The following is a 23,685-nucleotide window of genomic DNA, read 5'->3' on the forward strand; positions in this document are numbered from 1 at the left end:
ATGCCCTCCGAATCCAAAGCCCGGGCTGTTTCCACTGAGCCACGCAGCTTCTCTCTATGTTGCCAACTTGTACTTCCCAAGCGCTTAGTCCAGTGCTCTGCCCACAGTGAGCGCTCAATAAATACGATTGATTGATTGATTGATTGATCAGGTCGGACTCAGTCCCTATGTCACGTGTTGGGTAGGGACCGTCTCTATATGTTGCCAATTTGTACTTCCCAAGCGCTTAGTACAGTGCTCTGCACATAGTAAGCGCTCAATAAATACGATTGATGATGACGAAGGGGAGGGAGGACAGGTATTGAAGCCCCATTTTGCAGATGAGGAAACTGAGGCCCAGAGAAGCGAAGGGACGTGCCCAAGGGCACCCAGCAAGGTCACCCGGGACTAGAACCCAGATCTTCCCAACTCCCGCCCTTTCCATTAGACTCTGGTCTGGACCCCTCCATCCCCCCTCCACCCAATCCAGAATCCAATGGACCCAAGGAGATGGGATGAGAGGACTGGGATCTGGGGAAGAATTTGGGATAATAATAATTGTGTTATTTGTGAAGCGCTTACTTTGTGCCGGGCACTGTACTAAGCGCCGGGGTGGATACAAGCAAATAATAATAATAATGTTAGTGTTTGTTAAGTGCTTACTATGCGCCAAGCACTGTTCTAAGCGCTGGGGAGGATGCAAGGTGATCAGGTTGGCCCACGGGGGGCTCACAGTCTTCAGCCCCATTTTACAGATGAGGGAACTGAGGCACAGAGAAGTGAAGTGGCTCGCCCAAGGTCACACAGCCGACAAGGGGCGGAGCGGGGATTTGATGGGGTTGGACACAGTCTCAATCCCCATTTGACAGATGAGGGAACTGAGGCCCAGAGAAGTGACGTGACTGGCCCAAGGTCACCCAGCAGACAAACGGCGGAGGCGGGATTAGAACCCACGACCTCCCACTCCCAAGGCCCGGGGTCTTTCCTCTACAGATACCTGGCCCACTCCGGTCTGCATGATCTGGAAACCCGCCTCTGCCTCCAGCTCTGATTTCACCAGTCCTGTAAGGCCAACGGGCAGAGAGACAGAGACACACAGAGACACAGAGAGACAGACAGAGGCTCAGAGAGACGGAGACAGAAAGAGACAGAGACACAGAGAGACAGAAACACAGAGAGACAGAAACACAGAGACACAGAGACAGAAAGAGACAGAGACACAGAGAGACAGAGACAGAAATAGACAGAGAGACAGAAACACAGAGACACAGAGACAGAGAGAGACAGAGAGACAGAGACAGAAATAGACAGAGAGACAGAAACACAGAGACACAGAGACAGAGAGAGACAGAGAGACAGAGACAGAAATAGACAGAGAGACAGAAACACAGAGACACAGAGACAGAGAGAGACAGAGAGACAGAGAGACAGAGACAGAAAGAGACATAGACACAGAGAAACAGAGACACAGAGAGACAGAGACAGAAAGAGACAGAGACACAGAGAGACAGAGACAGAAATAGACAGAGACACAGAGACACAGAGAGAGAGACAGAAAGAGACAAGACACAGAGAAGCAGAGACACAGAGAGACAGAGACAGAAAGAGACAGAGACACAGAGAGACAGAGACAGAAATAGACAGAGACACAGAGACACAGAGAGAGAGACAGAAAGAGACAAGACACAGAGAAGCAGAGACACAGAGAGACAGAGACAGAAAGAGACAGAGACACAGAGAGATAGAAACACAGAGAGGCAGAGACAGAAACACAGAGAGACAGACAGAAAGAGGTGGGAACACAGAGAGACAGAGACACAGAGAGACAGAGACAGAAAGAGACAGAGACACAGAGAGACAGAGGGACAGAGACAAAGAGAGACAGAGACACAGAGAGACAGAAACACAGACAGAGACCGAAAGAGACAGAGACACAGAGAGACAGAAACACAGACAGACAGAGACAGAAAGAGACAGAGACACAGAGAGAGACAGAAAGAGACATAGAGAGACAGAGACACAGAGAGACAGAGACACAGAGAGACAGAGACATAGAGAAACGGAGACACAGAGATACAGAAACACAGAGAGACAGAGACAGAAAGAGACAGAGACACAGAGAGACAGAGACAGAAAGAGACAGAGACACAGAGAGACAGAAACACAGACAGAGACAGAGGCACAGAGAGACAGAAACACAGAGAGACAGAGACACAGAGAGACAGAAACACAGACAGAGACAGAAAGAGACAGAGACATAGAGAAACGGAGACACAGAGAGACAGAAACACAGAGAGACAGGGACAGAAAGAGACAGAGACACAGAGAGACAGAGACAGAAAGAGACAGAGACACAGAGAGACAGAAACACAGGGACAGAGACACAGAGAGACAGAAACACAGAGAGACAGAGACACAGAGATGGAGACACAGAGAGACAGAGACAAAGAGAGACAGAGACACAGAGAGACAGAAACACAGACAGAGACAGAAAGAGACAGAGACTCAGAGAGACAGAGACGCAGAGAGGCAGAGACACAGAGAGACAGAAACACAGACAGAGACAGAAAGAGACAGAGACACAGAGAGACAGAGATGCAGAGAGGCAGAGACACAAGAGAGACAGAGACAGAAAGTGACAGTGACACAGAGAGACAGAGACACAGAGAGACAGAGACAGAAAGAGACAGAGACACAGAGAGACAGAGACAGAAAGAGACAGAGACACAGAGAGACAGAAACAGAAAGAGACAGAGCGAGAGAGAGACAGAGAGAGACAGAGAGACAGAGAGACAGAGAGAGACGGAGACAGAAGGAACAGTGCTTTGAATAAATGAATAATAATGGTATTTATGAAGCACCTTCTATGTGCCAGGCACTGTACTAAGCACTGATAATAAGGATGAGAATAGTGATGGTATTAGTTAACCACACTGCTTCTCTAGTACAGTGTTCTGCACAAAATAAGCACTCAGTAAATATGATTGAATGAATGAATAAATAAATAATAATGGTATTTATGAAGCACTTACTATGTGCCAGGCACTGTACTAAGCACTGATAATAATGATGAGAATAGTGATGGTATTAGTTAACCACACTGCTTCTCTAGTACAGTGTTCTGCACAAAATAAGCGCTCAGTAAATATGATTCAATGAATGAATAAATGAATAATGGTATTTATGAAGCACTTACTGTGTGCCAGGCACTGTACTGAGCACTGAATAATAATGATGAGAATAGTGATGGTATTAGTCATGCTGCTTCTCTAGTAGTGTTCTGCACACAATAAGCGCTCAATAAATATGATTGAATGAATGAATAAATGAATAATAATGGTATTGATGAAGCACTTACTATGTGCCAGGCACTGTACTAAGCACTGGTAATAATGATGAGAATAGTGATTGTATTAGTCACGCTGCTTCTCTAGTCCAGTGTTCTGCACACAATAAGTGCTCAATAAATCCGATTGAATGAATGAATAAATGAATAATAATGGTATTTATGAAGCACTTACTATGTGCCAGGCACTGTACTAAGCACTGATAATAATGATGAGAATAGTGATGGTATTAGTCATGCTGCTTCTCTAGTCCAGTGCTCTGCACACAATAAGCGCTCAATTAATCCGATTGAATGAATGAATAAATGAATAATAATGGCATTTATGAAGCACTTACTATGTGCCAGGCTCTGTACTGAGCACTGAATAATAATGATGAGAATAGTGATGGTATTAGCAAGGCGCTTCCTATATGCCAAGCGCTGTTCTAAATGATGGCAATCAGCATCAGCAGCAGCATCACAATGGTATTTGTGAGGCATTACCCTACGCGTGGCACTGTACTGAGCGCCGGGCTACTCACCGGCCTGTTGGGTGACTTCCGCCAGGGACAGGTTCTGCTCATTGTGCCGGACTCTGAAGGTGACGGCCGGGCCCACCACACTGTGGAAAGATGCCAACCCCAATCCCAGTTACTGCCGGACCCCCGGGCTCGCCTCGCCAGGGGGACCGGGGCGGGAGGATCCCAGATAATAAAATAATAATAATAATAATAATGACATTTATTAATCAATCAATCAATCAATCGTATTTATTGAGCACTTACTGTGCGCAGAGCACTGGACTAAGCGCTTGGGAAGTCCAAGTTGGCAACATCTAGAGACGGTCCCTACCCAACAGTGGGCTCACAGTCAAGAAGACTTAAGCGCTTAGTATGTGCCAAGCACTGTTCTAAGCACTGGGGGAGATACAAGGTCATCAGGTTGTCCCACGGGGGGCTCACAGTCTCCATCTCCATTTTCCAGATTAGCTAATGAAGGCCCAGAGAATAATAATCAATCAATCAATCAATCAATCAATCAATCGTATTTATTGAGCGCTTACTGTGTGCAGAGCACTGGACTAAGCGCTTGGGAAGTCCAAGTTGGCAACATAGAGAGACAGTCCCTACCCAACAGCGGGCTCACAGTCTAGAAGGGGGAGACAGAGAACAAAACCAAACATACTCACAAAATAAAATAAATAGAATAGATAGGTACAAGTAAAATAAATAGAGTAATAAATATGTACAAACATATCTACATATATACAGGTGCTGTGGGGAGGGGATTATTATTATTATTCAGCGCTTAGTACAGTGTCTGGCACATAATAATAACAATAATGATGGTATTTGTTAAGCGCTTACTATGTGCCCAGCACTGTTCTAAGTGCCTGGGAGGTTACAAGGTGATCAGGTTGTCCCACGGGGGGCTCCCAGTCTTCATCCCCATTTTCCAGATTATCTAATTAAGGCCCAGAGGATAATAATAATAATAATGATGGTATTTGTTAAGCGCTTACTATGTGCCAAGCACCTTTCTAAGCACTGAGGAGGTTCCAAGTTGATCAGGTTGTTCCACGGGGGGCTCCCAGTCTTCATCCCCATTTTCCAGATTAGGTAATTAAGGCCCAGAGGATAATAATAACAATAATGATGGTATTTGTTAAGCGCTTACTATGTGCCAAGCACTGTTCTAAGTGTCAGGGAGGTTGTAAATTGAACAGGTTGTCCCATGGGGTGCTCACAGTTTTTAATCCCCATTTTACAGATGAGGGAACTGAGGCCCAGGGAAATAAAGTGATTTGCCCAAAGTCACCCAGCTGACAGTTGGCGGAGCCGGGACTTGAACCCATGACCTCTGACTCCAAAGCCCGGCCTCTTTCCACTGAGCCATGCTGCTTCTGTATTTGTTAAGTGCTTACTATGTGCAAAGCACTGTTCTAAGTGCCAGGGAGGTTACAAGGTGATCAGGTTGTCCCACGGGGGGCTGACAGTCTTCATCCCCATTTGACAGATGAGGGAACTGAGGCCCAGAGAAGTGAAGTGACTTGCCCAAAGTCACCCAGCTGACAAGTGGCGGAGCCGGGATTTGAACCCATGACCTCTGACTCCAAAGCCCGGGCTCTCTCCACTGAGCCATGCAGAGAAGTGAAGTGACTTGCCATCGGCCATCGGCAAGTCACTTCACTTCTCTGAGCCTCAGTTATCTCATCTGTAAAATGGGGATTGAGACTGTGAGCCCCACATGGGACAACTTGATCACCTTGTATTCCCCCCCAGTGCTTAGAACAGTGCTCTGCACATAGTAAGCGCTTAACAAATGCCATTATTATTATTATTATTATTATTGTTATTGCCCAAAGTCACCCAGCTGACAAGTGGAGGAGGCAGGATTCGAACCCATGACCTCTGACTCCCAAGCCCGGGCTCTTTCCACTGAGCCACGCCGCTTGTCAGAGAAGCAGGGATGGACCTGCTGGGGAAGGGCCCAGCTAGCTGAGACTGGTTGGGATTAACATCATTATGATATTAATGATTAACATCATTATGATATTAATGATTAACATCATTATGATATTAATGATTAATATCATTATGATATTAATGATTAATATATCGATTGTTAGAATAATAGAACAATAAACATGATAGTAAGGGTATTTGTGAAGCGCTTACAATGTGCCAGGCACTGTACTAAGCGCTGAATAATAATAATAATAATAATAATCCCCTCCCCACAGCACCTGTATATATGTTTGTACGTATTTATTACTCTATTTATTTATTTTACGTGTACATATTTATTCTATTTATTTTATTTTGTTAATATGTTTGGTTTTGTTCTCTGTCTCCCCATTCTAGACTGTGAGCCCACTGTTGGGTAGGGACCGGCTCTAGATGTTGCCGACTTGGACTTCCCAAGCGCTTAGTACAGTGCTCTGCACACAGTAAGCGCTCAACAAATACGATTGATGATGATGATGATTATCATTATGATATTAATGATTAATATATCGATTGTTGGAATAATAGAACAATAAACATGATAGGGTATTTGTGAAGCACTTACAATGTGCCAGGCACTGTCCTAAGCGCTGAATAATAATAATAATAATCCCCTCCCCACAGCACCTGCATATATGTATATATCTTTGTACGTATTTATTACTCTATTTATTTATTTATTTTCTTTGTACATATTTATTCTATTTATTTTATTTTGTTAATATGTTTGGTTTTGTTCTCTGTCTCCCCTTTCTAGACTGTGAGCCCACTGTTGGGTAGGGTCCATCTCTCTTGGACTTCCCAAGAGCTTAGTACAGTGCTGTGCACACAGTAAGCGCTCAATAAATACGATTAAATGAATGAATGAATGACTATTTATTTATTTTCTTTGTACATTTTCATTCTATTTATTTTATTTTGTTAATATGTTTGGTTTTGTTGTCTGTCTCCCTCTTCTAGACTGTGAGCCCGCTGTTGGGTAGGGACCGTCTCTCTGTGTTGCCGACTTGGACTTCCCAAGTGCTTAGTACAGTGCTCTGCACACAGTAAGCGCTCAATAAATACGATTGAATGAATGAATGAATAGTAAGCGCTTAACAAATGCCGTCATTATTATTATTATTGTTACTCCGTGCCAGGGATTGTACTAAGCACTGAATAATAGTAATAATGATAATATTTGTGAAGCATTTAATATGCGCCAGGCACTGTACTAAGTGGTGAGTAATAATAATAACAATAGTGGTATTTGTGAAGCACTAACTATAGTCAGGCACTGTACTAAGCCTTGAATAATAATAATAATAATAATAATGATATTTGTGAAGTATTTAATATGTGCCAGGGCACTGTACTAAGTGCTGAGTAATAATAATAATAATAATGATATCTGTGAAGCATTTAATATGTGCCAGGCACCGTACTAAGTGCTGAGTAATAATAATAATAATAATAATAATAATGGTATTTGTGAAGCACTTACTATAGTCAGGCACTGTACTAAGCGCTGAATAATAATAATACTATTTGTGAAACACTTACTTTGTGTCAGGCATTGTACTAAGCGCTGAATGATAATAATAATGATATTTGTGAAACACTTTGTGTCAGCCACTGTAATAATTGCTGAATAATAATAATAATAATAATAATAATAATAACGGTATTTGTGAAGCACTTACTATGTGCCAGGCACTGTACTAAGCCCTGAATAATAATAATAATGATATTTATGAAGCATTTATTGTGTGTCAGGGAACTGTACTAAGTGCTGAGTAATAATAATAATAATAACAATAATGGTATTTGTGAAGCATTTACTATAGTCAGGCACTTTAAGCACTGAATAATAATAATAATAATAATAATAAAACAATAATGATATTTGCAAAGCACTTTGTTTCAGACACTGTAATAAGTGCTGAATAATAATAATAATAATAATAATAACGGTATTTGTGAACCCCTTACCATGTGCCAGGCACTGTACTAAGCACTGAATAATGATGATGATGATAATAATAATAATAATAATAGTATTTGTGAAGCACTTACTATGTGCAAGGCACTGTACTAAGTGCTGGGGTAGATACCATGTCATCGGTTGGATACAGTCCCTGTCCCCCGTGGGGCTCACAGTCTCAATCCCCATTTTCCAGATGAGGGAACTGAGGCCCAGAGAAGTGAAACGACTTGCCCAAGGTCACACAGCAGACAAGCGGCGGAGCCGGGATGAGAATCCTAGTCCTTCCGATTCCCAGGCCCGGCCTCTACCCACTGAGCCTCGCTGCTTCTTAATCGTATTTGTGAAGCGCTTACTGTGTGCAAGGCACTGTACTAAGCGCTGAAGTAGATTCCTTCATTCGATCGTATTTATTGAGCGCTTACTGTGTGCAGAGCACTGGACTAAGCGCTTTTTAGACTGTGAGCCCACTGTTGGGTAGGGACTGTCTCTATGTGATGCCAATTTGTACTTCCCAAGCGCTTAGTACAGTGCTCTGCACATAGTAAGCGCTCAATAAATACGATTGATTGATTGATTGATTGGTAAATCCAAATTGGCAACAGATAGATCTGGGCCCTACCCCACAATGGGCTCACCGTCTACAAGAAGCAGCGTGGCTCAGTGGAAAATAATAATAATAATAATAATAATAATGATGGTATTTGTTAAGCGCTTCCTATGTGCAAAGCACTGTTCTAAGCGCTGGGGAGGTTACAAGGTGATCAGGTTGTCCCACGGGGGGCTCACAGTTTTAATCCCCATTTTACAGATGAGGTAACTGAGGCCCAGAGAAGTTAAGTGCCTTGCCCAAAGTCACACAGCTGAAAGTTGGCAGAGCTGGGATTTGAACCCATGACCTCTGACTCTAAAGCCCAGGCTCTTTCCACTGAGCCACGCTGCTTCCCCTTAAAGAGCTCGGGCTTTGGAGTCAGAGGTCATGGGTTCAAATCCCGGCTCCGCCAATCATCAGCTGTGTGACTTTGGGCAAGTCACTTCACTTCTCCGGGCCTCAGTTCCCTCATCTGGAAAATGGGGATTAAAAACTATGAGCCCCCCGTGGGACAACCTGATCACCTTGTAACCTCCCCGGCGCTTAGAACAGTGCTTGGCACATAGTAAGCGCTTAATAAATGCCATCATCATCATCATCATTATTATTATTATAGAAGTTACCATTTCATCGGGTTGGACTCAGTCCCTGTCCCCCGTGGGGCTCCCAGTCTTCATCCCCATTTGACAGATGAGGGAACTGAGGCTCAGAGAAGTGAAGTAACTGGGCCAAGGTCACACAGTAGATGAGTGGCGGAGCCGGGATTAGAACCCAGGTCCTTCCAACTCCCAGGCCCGGGCTCTACCTATTAGGCCGCCCTGATCCTACTGAGAGCTCACCTCCTCCAGGAGGCCTTCCCAGACTGAGCCCCCTTTTTCCTCTCCTCCTCCCCATCCCCTCCCGGCCTCCCTCCTTCCCCTCCCCACAGCACCTGTATATATATATTTGTCCAGATTTATTACTCGATTTATTTTACTTGTCCAAATTTACAATTCTATTTATTTTGTTAATGATGTGCATCGAGCTTTAATTCCATTTATTCTGACGACTTGACACGGGTCCACATGTTTCGTTTTGTCGTCCGTCTCCCCCTTCTAGACTGTGAGCCCGTCGTCGGGTAGGGACCGGCTCTAGATGTCGCCAACTTGGACTTCCCTAAGCGCTCACTACAGTGCTGTGCACACAGTAAGCGCTCAATAAATATGACTAAATGTACGTGTTTTGTTTTGTTGTCTGTCTCCCTCTCCTAGACTGTGAGCCCACTGTTGGGTAGGGACCGTCTCTAGATGTTGCCAACTTGGACTTCCCAAGCGCTTAGTCCAGTGCTCTGCACACAGTAAGCGCTCAATAAATACAACTGACTAACTGTACTTGTTTGGTTTTGTTGTCTGTCTCCCCCTTCTAGACTGTGAGCCCGTCGTTGGGTAGGGACCGTCTCTATATGATGCCAACTTGGACTTCCCAAGCGCTTAGTCCAGTGCTCTGCACACAGTAAGCGCTCAATAAATATGACTGACTAACTGTACGTGTTTTGTTTTGTTCTCTGTCTCCCCCCTTCTAGGCTGTGAGGACGTTGTTGGGTAGGGACCGTCTCTCCATGATGCCAACTTGGACTTCCCAAGCGTTTAGTCCAGTGCTCTGCACACAGTAAGCGCTCAATAAATACAACTAACTGTACATGCCTTGTTGTTCCAGCACTTGGAACAGTGCTTTGCACATAGTAAGCGCTTAACAAATGCCATCATTATTACTATTATTATTGTCTGTCTCCCCCTCCTAGACTGCAAGCCCGCCGTTGGGTAGGGACCGTCTCTCTATGATGCCAACTTGGACTTCCCAAGTGCTTAGTCCAGTGTTCTGCACACAGTAAGCGCTCAATAAATATGACTAACTGTACATGCTTCATTGTTCCAGTGCTTAGAACAGTGTTTGCACATAGTAAGCGCTTAACAAATGCCATCATTATTACTATTATTATTGTCTGTCTCCCCCTCCTAGACTGCAAGCCCGCCGTTGGGTAGGGACCGTCTCTCTATGATGCCAACTTGGACTTCCCAAGTGCTTAGTCCAGTGTTCTGCACACAGTAAGCGCTCAATAAATACGACTAACTGTACGTGCTTCATTGTTCCAGTGCTTAGAACAGTGTTTGCACATAGTAAGCGCTTAACAAATGCCATCATTATTACTATTATTATTGTCTGTCTCCCCCTCCTAGACTGTGAGCCCGCCGTTGGGTAGGGACCGTCTCTCTATGATGCCAACTTGGACTTCCCAAGCACTCAGTCCAGTGTTCTGCACACAGTAAGCGCTCAATAAATACGACTAACTGTACGTGCTTCATTGTTCCAGTGCTTAGAACAGTGTTTGCACATAGTAAGCGCTTAACAAATGCCATCATTATTACTATTATTATTGTCTGTCTCCCCCTCCTAGACTGTGAGCCCGCCGTTGGGTAGGGACCGTCTCTCTATGATGCCAACTTGGACTTCCCAAGCGCTTAGTCCAGTGCTCTGCACCCAGTAAGCGCTAAATAAATACAACTAACTGTACATGCTTTGTTGTTCCAGCACTTAGAACAGTGCTTTGCACATAGTAAGCGCTTAACAAATGCCATCATTATTACTATTATTATTGTCTGTCTCCCCCTCCTAGACTGTGAGCCCGCCGTTGGGTAGGGACCGTCTCTCTGTGATGCCAACCTGGACTTCCCAAGCGCTCAGTCCAGTGCTCTGCACACAGGAAGCGCTCAATAAATACGATTGAATGAATGAATAATAATAATAATAATAATAATGATGGCATTTATTAAGCGCTTACTATGTGCAAAGCACTGTTCTAAGCGCTGGGTACTGGGGTCCCCTCCCGCCTCCCACTTGGCCACCCCCTTGCCCACCTGATGTTGATGAAGTTTCCGGAAGACAGGTGGACGTGAGCGGCCAGTAATTCCAGGAGTCGGACCCCCGCCGCCAACCCTAGGGGCCTGGGGGGCCACAGGACAGTGGCCCAGGCCCAAGAGGAGGAGGAGGAGGGAATAAATACAATTGAATGAATGAATGAATGAAATAATACTAATAATACCAATAACACCAATGATAACAACGACAATAATAGTAATAATAATAATAATACGCTTCCTTTCTCCAGGAGTCGGACCCCCGCCACCAACCCTAGGGGCCTGGGGGGGCCACAGGACAGTGGCCCAGGCCCAAGGGGAGGAGGAGGAGGGAATAAATACAATTGAATGAATGAATGAATGAAATAATACTAATAATACTAATAATACCAATAACAACAATGATAACAACGACAATAATAGTAATCATAATAATAATACGCTTCCTTTCTCCAGCAGTCGGACCCCCGCCGCCAACCCTAGGGGCCTGGGGGGCCACAGGACAGTGGCCCAGGCCCAAGAGGAGGAGGAGGAGGGAATCAATACAATTGAATGAATGAATGAATGAAATAATACTAATAATACTAATAATACCAATAACAACAATGATAACAACGACAATAATAGTAATAATAATAATAATACGCTTCCTTTCTCCAGGAGTCGGACCCCTGCTGCCAACCCTAGGGGCCTGGGGGACCACGGGACAGTGGCCCAGGCCCAAGAGGAGGAGGAGGAGGGAATAAATACAATTGAATGAATGAATGAATGAAATAATACTAATAATACCAATAACAACAATGATAACAACAACAATAATAGTAATAATAATAATAATATGCTTCCTTTCTCCAGGAGTCGGACCCCCGCCGCCAACCCTAAGGGCCTGGGGGGCCACAGGACAGTGGCCCAGGCCCAAGAGGAGGAGGAGGAGGGAATAAATACAATTGAATGAATGAATGAATGAAATAATACTAATAATACTAATAATACCAATAACAACAATGATAACAATGACAATAATAGTGATAATAATAATAATACGCTTCCTTTCTCCAGGAGTCGGACCCCCGCCGCCAACCCTAGGGGCCTGGGGGACCACGGGACAGTAACCCAGGCCCAAGAGTAGGAGGAGGAGGAGGGAATAAATACAATTGAATGAATGAATGAATGAAATAATAATAATACTACTAATAATACCAATAACAACAATGATAATAACGACAATAATAGTAATAATAATAATAATACGCTTCCTTTCTCCAGGAGTCGGGCCCCCGCCGCCAACCCTAGGGGCCTGGGGGGCCACAGGATAGTGGCCCAGGCCCAAGAGGAGCCAAGAGGACAGTAACATATATACCTGTATATATGTATATATGTTTGTACACATTTATTACTCTATTTATTTATTTATTTTATTTGTACATATCTATTCTATTTATTTTATTTTGTTAGTATGTTTGGTTTGTTCTCTGTCTCCCCCTTTTAGACTGTGAGCCCACTGTTGGGTAGGGACTGTCTCTATATGTTGCCAATTTATACTTCCCAAGCGCTTAGTACAGTGCTCTGCACATAGTAAGCACTCAATAAATACGATTGATGATGATGATGAAGAGGAGGAGGAGGAGGGAATAAATACAATTGAATGAATGAATGAATGAAATAATAATGATACTAATAATAACAATAGCAACAATAATAATAACAATAATAATAGTAATAATAATAATAATACACTTCCTTTCCCCTTCCCCACCCCACAGCACTTTATGTTTATGGACGCAGCGTGGCTCGGTGGAAAGAGCCCGGGCTTTGGAGTCAGAGGTCGTGGGTTCAAATCCCGGCCCCGCCACTTGTCAGCTGGGGTGTCTGTTTATTGTTGCGTCGTCTTCTCCAGTGCTCGGCTCACAGGAAGCGCTCAATAAATACAACTGAATGGATTCATGAATGAATAAGATGCTTTCAGTCTTCCTTTTAGACTGTGAGCCCACTGTTGGGTAGGGACCGTCTCTATATGTTGCCAACTTGGACTTCCCAAGTGCTTAGTACAGTGCTCTGCACACAGTAAGCGCTCAATAAATATGATTGATTGATTCTTCTAGTGAATAATAATAATAATGATGAAGGCATTTGTTAAGCGTTTACTATGTGCAAAGCACTGTTCTAAGCGCTGGGGAGGATACAAGGTGATCAGGTTGTCCCACTTGGGGCTCACAGTCTTCATCCCCATTTTACAGATGAGGTAACTGAGGCCCAGAGAAGTTAAGTGACTTGCCCAAAGTCACACAGCTGACAATTAGTGAAGCAGTGTGGCTCAGTGGAAAGAGCCTGGGCTTTGGAGTCAGAGGTCATGGGTTCAAATCCCGACTCCACCACTTGTCAGCTGGGTGACTTTGGGCAAGTCACTTCACTTCTCTGGGCCTCAGTGACCTCATCTGGAAAATGGAGATTAAGTCTTTAAGCCCCACGTGGGACAACTTGATTACCTTGTCTCTACCCCAGCGCTTAGAACAGTGCTTTGCACATAGTAAGCGCTTAATAAATGCCATTATTATTATTATTATTATTATTATCTACCCCAGCGCTTAGAACAGTGATTTGCACATAGTAAGCGCTTAACAAATACCAACTTTATTATGTTTATATGTACAGATCTATAATTCTATTTATTAACATTGATGCCCGTTTGCTTGTTTTGATGTCTGTATCCCCCGCTAGACTGTAAGCCTGTCGTGGGCGGGGATTGTCTCTCTTTATTGCTGCATTGTTATAATAATAATAATGATGGCATTTATTAAGCACTTACTCTGTGCAAAGCCCTGCTCTAAGCGCCGTGGAGGTTACAAGGTGATCAGGTTGTCCCACGGGGGGCTCACGGTCTTCATCCCCATTTTACGGATGAGGGAACTGAGGCCCAGAGAAGTGAAGTGACTTGCCCAAAGTCACACAGCTGACAAGTGGCAGAGCCGGGATTTGAATAATAATAATAATGGCATTTATTAAGCGCTTACTATGTGCAAAGCACTGTTCTAAGCGCTGGGGAGTTTACAAGGTGATGATTAGGTTGTCCCACGGGGGGCTCCCAGTCTTCACCCCCATTTTACAGATGAGGTAACTGAGGCCCAGAGAAGTGAAGTGACTTGCCCAAAGTCACACAGCTGACAAGTGGCGGAGTCGGGATTTGAACCCATGACCTCTGACTTCCAAGCCCGGGCTCTTTCCACTGAGCCACGCTGCTTCTCTGTAATAGTAATGATGGCATTTGTTAAGCGCTTACTATGTGCCAAGCACTGTTCTAAGCGCTGGGGGAGATAGAAGGTAATAATAATGATGGCATTTGTTAAGCGCTTACTATGTGCAAAGCACTGTTCTAAGCACTGGGGAGGTTACAGGGTGATCAGGTTGTCCCCTGTGGGGCTCACGGTCTTCATCCCCATTTTACGGATGAGGAACTGAGGCCCAGAGAAGTGAAGTGACTTGCCCAAAGTCACCCAGCTGACAAGTGGCAGAGCCGGGATTTGAACCCACGACCTCTGACTCTCAAGCCTGGGCTCTTTCCACTGAGCCGCGCTGCTTCTCTGTAATAATAATAATAATAATAATAGCATTTATTAAGCACTTACTATGTGCAAAGCACTGTTCTAAGCGCTGGGGAAGTTACAAGGTGCTCAGGTTGTCCCACGGGGGGCTCACAGTCTTCATCCCCATTTTACAGATGAGATAACTGAGGCCCAGAGAAGTGAAGTGACTTGCCCAAAGCCACCCAGCTGACAAGTGGCAGAGCCGGGATTTGAACCCACGACCTCTGACTCCAAAGCCCGGGGTCTTTCCACTGAGCCACGCTGGATGATGGCATTTGTTAAGCGCTTACTATGTGCCAAGCACTGTTCTAAGCGCTGGGGGAGATACAAGGTAATAATAATGATGGCATTTTTTAAGCGCTTACTATGTGCAAAGCACTGTTCTAAGCACTGGGGAGGTTACAGGGTGATCAGGTTGTCCCATGTGGGGCTCACGGTCTTCATCCCCATTTTACGGATGAGGTAACTGAGGCCCAGAGAAGTGAAGTGACTTGCCCAAAGTCACCCAGCTGACAAGTGGTGGAGACGGGATTAGAACCCACGACCTCTGACTCCCAAGCCCGGGATCTTTCCACTGAGCCACGCTGCTTCACTAGAAGAAGAAGACTGAACGCTCTAGACTGGAAGCGACTTGTTCATTCATTAATCCATTCAGTGGTATTTATTGAGCGCTTACTGTGAGCCGAGCACTGGACTAAGCACTTGGGAGAAGACGACACCACAATACACAGACACACTCCCTGCCCACAGCGAGCTGACAGTCTAGAGACGAGACTATCAATCAATCGTATTTATTAAGCGCTTACTGTGTGCAGAGCACTGTACTAAGCGCTTGGGAAGTCCAAGTTGGCAACATCTAGAGACAGTCCCTACCCAACAGTGGGCTCACAGTCTAAAACTACTACTACTAATAATAATGATGGTATTTGTTAAGCTCTTACTATGTGCTGAACACTGTTCTAAGCGCTGGGGTGGTTACAAGATAATCAGGTTGTCATCATCATCATCATCATCAATCGTATTTATTGAGCGCTTACTGTGTGCAGAGCACTGTACTAAGCGCTCGGGAAGTACAAATTGGCAACATATAGAGACAGTCCCTACCCAACATGGGGGGCCCCATTTTACAGATGAGGGAACTGAGGCCCAGAGAAGGGAAGTGACTCCTCCAAGGTCACCCAGCAGACAAGCGGCAGAGCCAGGATTAGAACCCAAGTCTGAGAAGCAGCGTGGCTCAGTGGAAAGAGCCCGGGCTTTGGAGTCAGAGGTCGTGGGTTCAAATCCCGGCTCCGCCAACTGTCAGCTGGGTGACTTGGGGCGAGTCACTTCACTTCTCTGGGCCTCAATTACCTCATCTGTAAAATGGGGATTAAAACTGTGAGCCCCCCCCCTTGGGACAACCTGATCACCTTGTAACCTCCCCAGTGCTTAGAACAGTGCCTTGCACATAGTAAGCGCTTAATAAAGCAGCGTGGCTCAGCGGAAAGAGTCCGGGCTTTGGAGTCAGAGGTCATGGGTTCAAATTCCGGCTCCACCAACTGGCAGCCGTGTGACTTTGGGCAAGTCACTTCACTTCTCGGGGCCTCAGTCACCTCGTCTGTAAAATGGGGATTAAAACTGTGAGTCCCCTGTGGGACAACCTGATCACCTTGTAACCTCCCCAGTGCTTAGAACAGTGCCTTGCACATAGTAAGCGCTTAATAAACCAGCGTGGCTCAGCGGAAAGAGTCCGGGCTTTGGAGTCAGAGGTCATGGGTTCAAATTCCGGCTCCACCAACTGTCAGCTGTGTGACTTTGGGCAAGTCACTTCACTTCTCTGGGCCTCAGTGACCTCATCTGGAAAATGGGGATTAAAACTGTGAGTCCCCTGTGGGACAACCTGATCACCTTGTAACCTCCCCAGCGCTTAGAACAGTGCTTGGCACATAGTAAGCGCTTAATAAATGCTATTATTATTATTATTATTATTATTATTATTATTATTATTATTATTATTATTATTATTATTATGTCCTTCTGATTCCCAGGCCCGGGCTCTACCCAGTAGGCCACGCTGCTTTTCTAGCAACATGTTGACTCACTGTATTCATCCATTCATTCATTCCATCGTATTTACTGAGCGCTTACTGTGTGCAGAGCACTGTACTAAGCGCTTGGAAAGTCCAATTCGGCAACAGATAGAGACGGTCCCTACCCAACAACGGGCTCCCAGTCTAGAAGGGGGAGACAGACAACGAAACAAAACAAGTAGACGTCAGAGGTCATGGGTTCGAATCCCGACTCCCCCACTTGTCAGCTGTGTGACCTTGGGCAAATCACTTAACTTCTCTGTGCCTCAGTTACCCCATCTGTCAAATGGGGATGAAGACTGTGAGCCGCACGTGGGACAACCTGATCACCTTGTAACCTCCCCAGCGCTTAGAACAGTGCTTTGCACATAGTAAGCGCTTAATAAATGCCATCAAAAAAAGTCACTTAACTTCTCTGTGCCTCAGTTACCCCATCTGTCAAATGGGGATGAAGACTGTGAGCCCCACGTGGGACAACCTGATCACCTTGTATCCCCTCAGCGCTTAGAACAGTGCTTTGCACATAGTAAGCGCTTAATAAATACCATTATTATTATTACCACTAGCATCAAAGCGGTCAGTCGGAGATGGGAAGTTCGGCCTCTACTTTGGACTCTTCAAACACAAAGGACCTCTGTTGTACCGTCCTCTCCCCGGCGTTTAATAATAACAACAATGATGGCATTAGCTAGGCGTTTAATAATAATAATAATAATGATGGCATTAGCTAGGCGCTTACTATGTGCAAAGCACGGTTCTAAGCGCTGGGGAGTTTACAATCAATCAATCAATCAATCAATCAATTGTATTTATTGAGCACTTACCGTGTGCAAGGTGATCAGGTGGTCCCACGGGGGGCTCACAGTCTTCACCCCCATTTGACAGACGAGGGAATTATATTGCCAACTTGAACTTCCCAAGCGCTTAGTACAGTGCTCTGCACACAGTAAGCGCTCATTAAGTACGATTGATTAATTGATTGATTGATTGAATTGAGGCCAGAGAGGAGCTGCGCACGGGAAGCACTCAACAAATCCCGCCGGACGGTCGATGAGATATATGTATATATGTATATATGTATATATATATATATATATGTATATATATATATATGTATATATGTTTGTACATATTTGTTACTCTATTTATTTATTTACTTTACTTGTACCTATCTATTCTATTTATTTTATTTTGTTAGTGTGTTTGGTTTTATTCTCTGTCTCCCCCTTTTACACTGTGAGCCCGCTGTTGGGTAGGGACCGTCTCTAGATGTTGCCAACTTGGACTTCCCAAACACGCAGTAAGCGCTCAATAAATACGATCGATGATGATGATGTATATATGTTTGTACATATTTGTTACTCTATTTATTTATTTATTTATTTTACTTGTACATATCTATTCTATTTATTTTATTTTGTTAGTATGCTTGGTTTTGTTCTCTGTCTCCCCCTTTTAGACTGTGAGCCCACTGTTGGGTAGGGACTGTCTCTAGATGTTGCCGACTTGGACTTCCCAAGCGCTTAGTCCAGTGCACTGCACACAGTAAGCGCTCAATAAGTACGATTGATTGATTGATTGATTGATTGATTGATTGAATTGAGGCCAGAGAGGAGCTGCGCACGGGAAGCGCTCAACAAATCCCGCCAGACGGTCGATGAGATATATGTATATATGTATATATATACATATATGTATATATGTTTGTACATATTTGTTACTCTATTTACTTATTTATTTATTTTACTTGTACCTATCTATTCTATTTATTTTATTTTGTTAGTATGTTTGGTTTTGTTCTCTGTCTCCCCCTTTTAGACTGTGAGCCCACTGTGGGGTAGGGACCGTCTCTATATGTTGCCAATTTGTACTTCCCAAGTGCTTAGTACAGTGCTCTGCACATAGTAAGCGCTCAATAAATACGATTGATGATGATGATGATGATGTATATATGTTTGTACATATTTGTTACTTTATTTATTTTACTTGTACATATCTATTCTATTTATTTTATTTTGTTAGTATGTTTGGTTTTGTTGTCTGTCTCCCCCTTCTAGACTGTGAGCCCACTGTTGGGTAGGGACTGTCTCTAGATGTTGCCAACTTGTACTTCCCAAGCGCTTAGTACAGTGCTCTGCACACAGTAAGTGCTCAATAAGTACGATCGATCGATTGATTGATTGATTGAATTGAGGCCAGAGAGGAGCTGCGCACAGGAAGCGCTCAACAAATCCCGCCGGACGGTCGATGAGATATATGTATATATGTATATCTATATATACATATATGTATATATGTTTGTACATATTTGTTACTCTATTTATTTATTTATTTTACTTGTACATATCTATTTTATTTTGTTAGTATGTTTGGTTTTGTTCTCTGTCTCCCCCTTTTAGACTGTGAGCCCACTGTTAGGTAGGGACTGTCTCTATATGTTGCCAATTTGTACTTCCCAAGCGGTTAGTACAGTGCTCTGCACACAATAAGCGCTCAATAAATATGATTGATGATGATGATGATGTATATATGTTTGTACATATTTGTTACTCTATTTATTGATTTATTTTACTTGTCCATATCTATTCTATTTATTTTATTTTGTTAATATGTTTGGTTTTGTTCTCTGTCTCCCCCTTTTAGACTGTGAGCCCACTGGTGGGTAGGGACCGTCTCTAGATGTTGCCAACTTGGACTTCCCAAGCGCTTAGTCCAGTGCTCTGCACACAGTAAGCGCTCAATAAATACGATTGATGATGATGATGATGATGATGTATATATGTTTGTACATATTTGTTACTTTATTAATTAATTAATTTATTTTACTTGTACCTATCTATTCTATTTATTTTATTTTGTGAGTATGTTTGGTTTTGTTCTCTGTCTCCCCCTTTTAGACTGTGAGCCCACTGTTGGGTAGGGACCGTCTCTATATGTTGCCAATTTGTACTTCCCAAGTGCTTAGTCCAGTGCTCTGCACATAGTAAGCGCTCAATAAATACGATTGATGATGATGATGATGATGTATATATGTTTGTACATATTTGTTACTCTATTTATTTTACTTGGACATATCTATTCTATTTATTTTATTTTGTTAGTATGTTTGGTTTTGTTGTCTGTCTCCCCCTTCTAGACTGTGAGCCCGCTGTTGGGTAGGGACTGTCTCTACATGTTGCCAATTTGTACTTCCCAAGTGCTTAGTAGAGTGCTCTGCACATAGTAAGCGCTCAATAAATACGATTGATGATGATGATGATGAGCCCACTGTTGGGTAGGGACCGTCTCTATATGTTGCCAACTTGGACTTCCCAAGTGCTTAGTCCAGTGCTCTGCACACAGTAAGCGCTCAATAAATACGATTGATGATGATGATGATGATGAGAAGGGTGGAACTCAAGCCTCAGTTTCCCCCGAAGGGTCCCCTGACTTGTCTGCCACCCCACCTCCCCTCCAAAGCCCCCCAAGGCCCACCACCCCTCTGTCCCCCAAGCTCTCACGTTTGGTCGGTGACTATGTAGCCGTACTCCTCCACCAGACGGGGTGCGGGCGCTGGGGGCTGGGGGGTCCTGGGGCCGCTCCGGCCTGGTGGGGGGCTCTTTGGTGGCAAGGGGGGCTCGGCCGGTGGGTCAGTGGGCACCGGGGAGGCTGAAGGGGCCGGGCCCGGGGGATTCGGCCTCGGGGCGGTGGGGTCTGAGATGGTCCGGGGGTCTCCATGCTGCATCTCCCCCTCCATGCCCTGCCGAGGTAGCAGAAAACAGAAAGCCGGGGACACCGGGGGACCGTTTAAGCTTGCAATCATAATAATTCATTAATAATAATAATAATAATAATAATGGCATTTATTAAGCCCTTACTATTTGCTTTGGTTTTGTTCCCCTTTTAGACTGTGAGCCCACTGTTGGGTAGGAACTGTCTCTATATGTTGCCAATTTGTACTTCCCAAGCGATTAATAGAGTGCTCTGCACATAGTAAGCGCTCAATGAATACGATTGATGATGATGATGATGATGCTTTTAGACTGTGAGTCCACTGTTGGGTAGGGACTGTCTCTGTATGTTGCCAATTTGTACTTCCCAAGCGCTTAGTAGAGTGCTCTGCACACAGTAAGCGCTCAATGAATACGATTGATGATGATGATGATGATGCTTTTAGACTGTGAGCCCACTGTTGGGTAGGGACTGTCTCTATATGTTGCCAATTTGTACTTCCCAAGCGCTTAGTACAGTGCTCTGCACATAGTAAGCGCTCAATGAATACGATTGATGATGATGATGGTGCTTTTAGACTGTGAGCCCACTGTTGGGTAGGGACTGTCTCTATGTGTTGCCAACTTGGACTTCCCAAGCGCTTAGTACAGTGCTCTGTAGGGACTGTCTCTATACGTTGCCAACTTGGACTTCCCAAGCGCTTAGTACAGTGCTCTGCACACAGTAAGCGCTCAATAAATACGATTGATTGATTGATTGATAAAAGGAGAAGCAGCGTGGCTCAGTGGAAAGAGCGCGGGCTTTGGAGTCAGAGGTCATGGGTTCGAATCCCGGCTCCGCCAACTGTCAGCTGGGTGACTCTGGCCAAGTCACTTCACTTCTCTGGGCCTCAGTTCCCTCATCTGGAAAATGGGGATTGAAACTGTGAGCCCCCCGTGGGACAACCTGATCACCTTGTAACCTCCGCAGCGCTTAGAACAGTGCTTTGCACATAGTAAGTGCTTAACAAATACCATTATTATTATTATTATTATTATTATTATTATTGATTGGTTGCAAAGCACTGTTCTAAGCGCTGGGGAGGTTACAGGGTGATCAGGGGGTCCCTTGGGGGGCTCCTGGTCTTCATCCCCATTTGACAAATGAGGTCACTGAGGCACAGAGAAGTTAAGTGGCTCAATGGAAAGAGCCCGGGCTTTGGAGTCAGTGGTCATGGGTTCAAATCCTGGCTCCGCCAGTTGCCAGCTGGGTGACCTTGGGCAAGTCACTTCACTTCTCTGGGCCTCAGTTACCTCATCTGTACAATGGGGATTGACTGTGAGCCCCCCGTGGGGCAACCTGATCACCTTGTATCCCCCCAGCGCTTAGAACAGTGCTTGGCACATAGTAAGCGCTTAATAAATGCCGTTATTATTATTATTAATATAGATATTAATAGAATATAATAATAATAGAAGCAGCATGGCTCAGTAGAAAAGAGCACGGGCTTTGGAGGTCATGGGTTCAAATCCCGGCTCTGCCAATTGTCAGCTGTGTGACTTTGGGCAAGTCACTTCACTTCTCTGGGCCTCAGTTCCCTCAACTGTCAAATGGGGATTAAGACTGTGAGCCCCCCGCGTGGGACAACCTGATCACCTTGTAACCTCCCCAGCGCTTAGAACAGTGCTTTGCACATAGTAAGCGCTTAATAAATGCTATTATTATTATTATTATTATTATTATTATTATTATTATTATTAAGTGACTTGCCCAACGTCACACAGCTGACAATTGGCGGAGCCAGGGTTTGAACCCATGACCTCGGACTCCAAAGCCCAAGCTCTTTCCACTGAGCCACGTTGCTTCTCTTAATGATGGCATTAAGAGAATGATGGCATTTGTTCATTCATTCATTCATTCAATCATATTTATTGAGCTCTTACTGTGTGCAGAGCACTGTACTAAGCGCTCGGGAAGTCCAAGAGAGACGGTCCCTACCCAACAGCGGGCTCACAGTCTAGAAGGGGGAGACAGAGAACAAAACAAAACATAATAACAGAATAAAATAAATAGAATAAATATGTACAATCAATCAATCGTATTTATTGAGCACTTACTGTGTGCAGAGGAATGTACTAGGCGCTTGGGAAGTACAAGTTGGCAACATATAGAAACAGTCCCTACCCAACAGTGGGCTCACAAATAAATAAATGTATTAAGCGCTTACTATGTGCAAAGCACTGTACTAAGTGCTGGGGAGGATATAAGGTGATCAGGTTGTCCCATACGCTGCCAACTTGTCCTTCCCAAGCGCTTAGTCCAGTGCTCTGCACACAGTAAGCGCTCAATAAATACGACTGGATGAATGAATGTGGGGCTTCCAGTCTTCATCCCCATTTTCCAGATGAGGGAACTGAGGCCCAGAGAAGTGAAGTGACTTGCCCAAAGTCCCATGTGGGGCTCACAGTCTTCATCCCCATTTTCCAGATGAGGCCAGTGAGGCCTGGAGAAGTGAAGTGGCTCACCCAATGCCACACAGCAGACAATAATAATAATAATTTTGGTATTTGTTAGGCGCTTACTATGTGCCAAGCACTGTTCTAAGCGCTGGGGGAAATACAAGGTGATCAGGTTGTCCCACGTGGGGCTCACAGTCTTCATCCCCATTTTCCAGATGAGGCCACTGAGCCCCGGAGAAGTGAAGTGGCTCGCCCAGGGTCACACAGCAGACAATAACAATAACAATTTTGGTATTTGTTAAGCGCTTACTATGTGCCAAGCACTGTTCTAAGCGCTGGGGGAGATAAAAGATGATCAGGTTATCCCATGTGGGGCTCCCAGTCTTCATCCCCATTTTCCAGATGAGGCCACTGAGGCCTGGAGAAGTGAAGTGGCTCGCCCAAGGTCACACAGCAGCCAATAACAATAATAATTTTGGTATTTGTTAAGCGCTTACTATGTGCCAAGCACTGTTCTAAGTGTGAGCCCACTGTTGGGTAGGGACTGTCTCTATATGTTGCCAACTTGTACTTCCCAAGCGCTTAGTCCAGTGCTCTGCACACAGTAAGCGCTCAATAAATAC

At 44.5% G+C, this 23,685-nt stretch overlaps 1 protein-coding gene across 2 annotated transcripts in view; it reads right to left on the reverse strand.

Moving 5' to 3' along the window:
• PTPRN (protein tyrosine phosphatase receptor type N) overlaps positions 1 to 23,685 on the reverse strand; it is a 132,490-nt gene that overhangs the window by 70,781 nt on the left and 38,024 nt on the right. For both annotated transcript variants that reach the window (XM_038743238.1, XM_038743237.1), the window contains 4 exons: positions 20,414 to 20,652; positions 11,264 to 11,350; positions 3,850 to 3,929; positions 977 to 1,041 (listed from right to left, as the gene is read on the reverse strand). In XM_038743238.1, coding sequence (XP_038599166.1) covers positions 977 to 1,041; positions 3,850 to 3,929; positions 11,264 to 11,350; positions 20,414 to 20,652 — 471 coding nt within the window. The remainder of the gene's footprint in view (positions 1 to 976; positions 1,042 to 3,849; positions 3,930 to 11,263; positions 11,351 to 20,413; positions 20,653 to 23,685) is intronic.

This window comes from Tachyglossus aculeatus, chromosome 1, assembly GCF_015852505.1.
Source record: "Tachyglossus aculeatus isolate mTacAcu1 chromosome 1, mTacAcu1.pri, whole genome shotgun sequence".
NCBI lineage: Eukaryota > Metazoa > Chordata > Mammalia > Monotremata > Tachyglossidae > Tachyglossus > Tachyglossus aculeatus.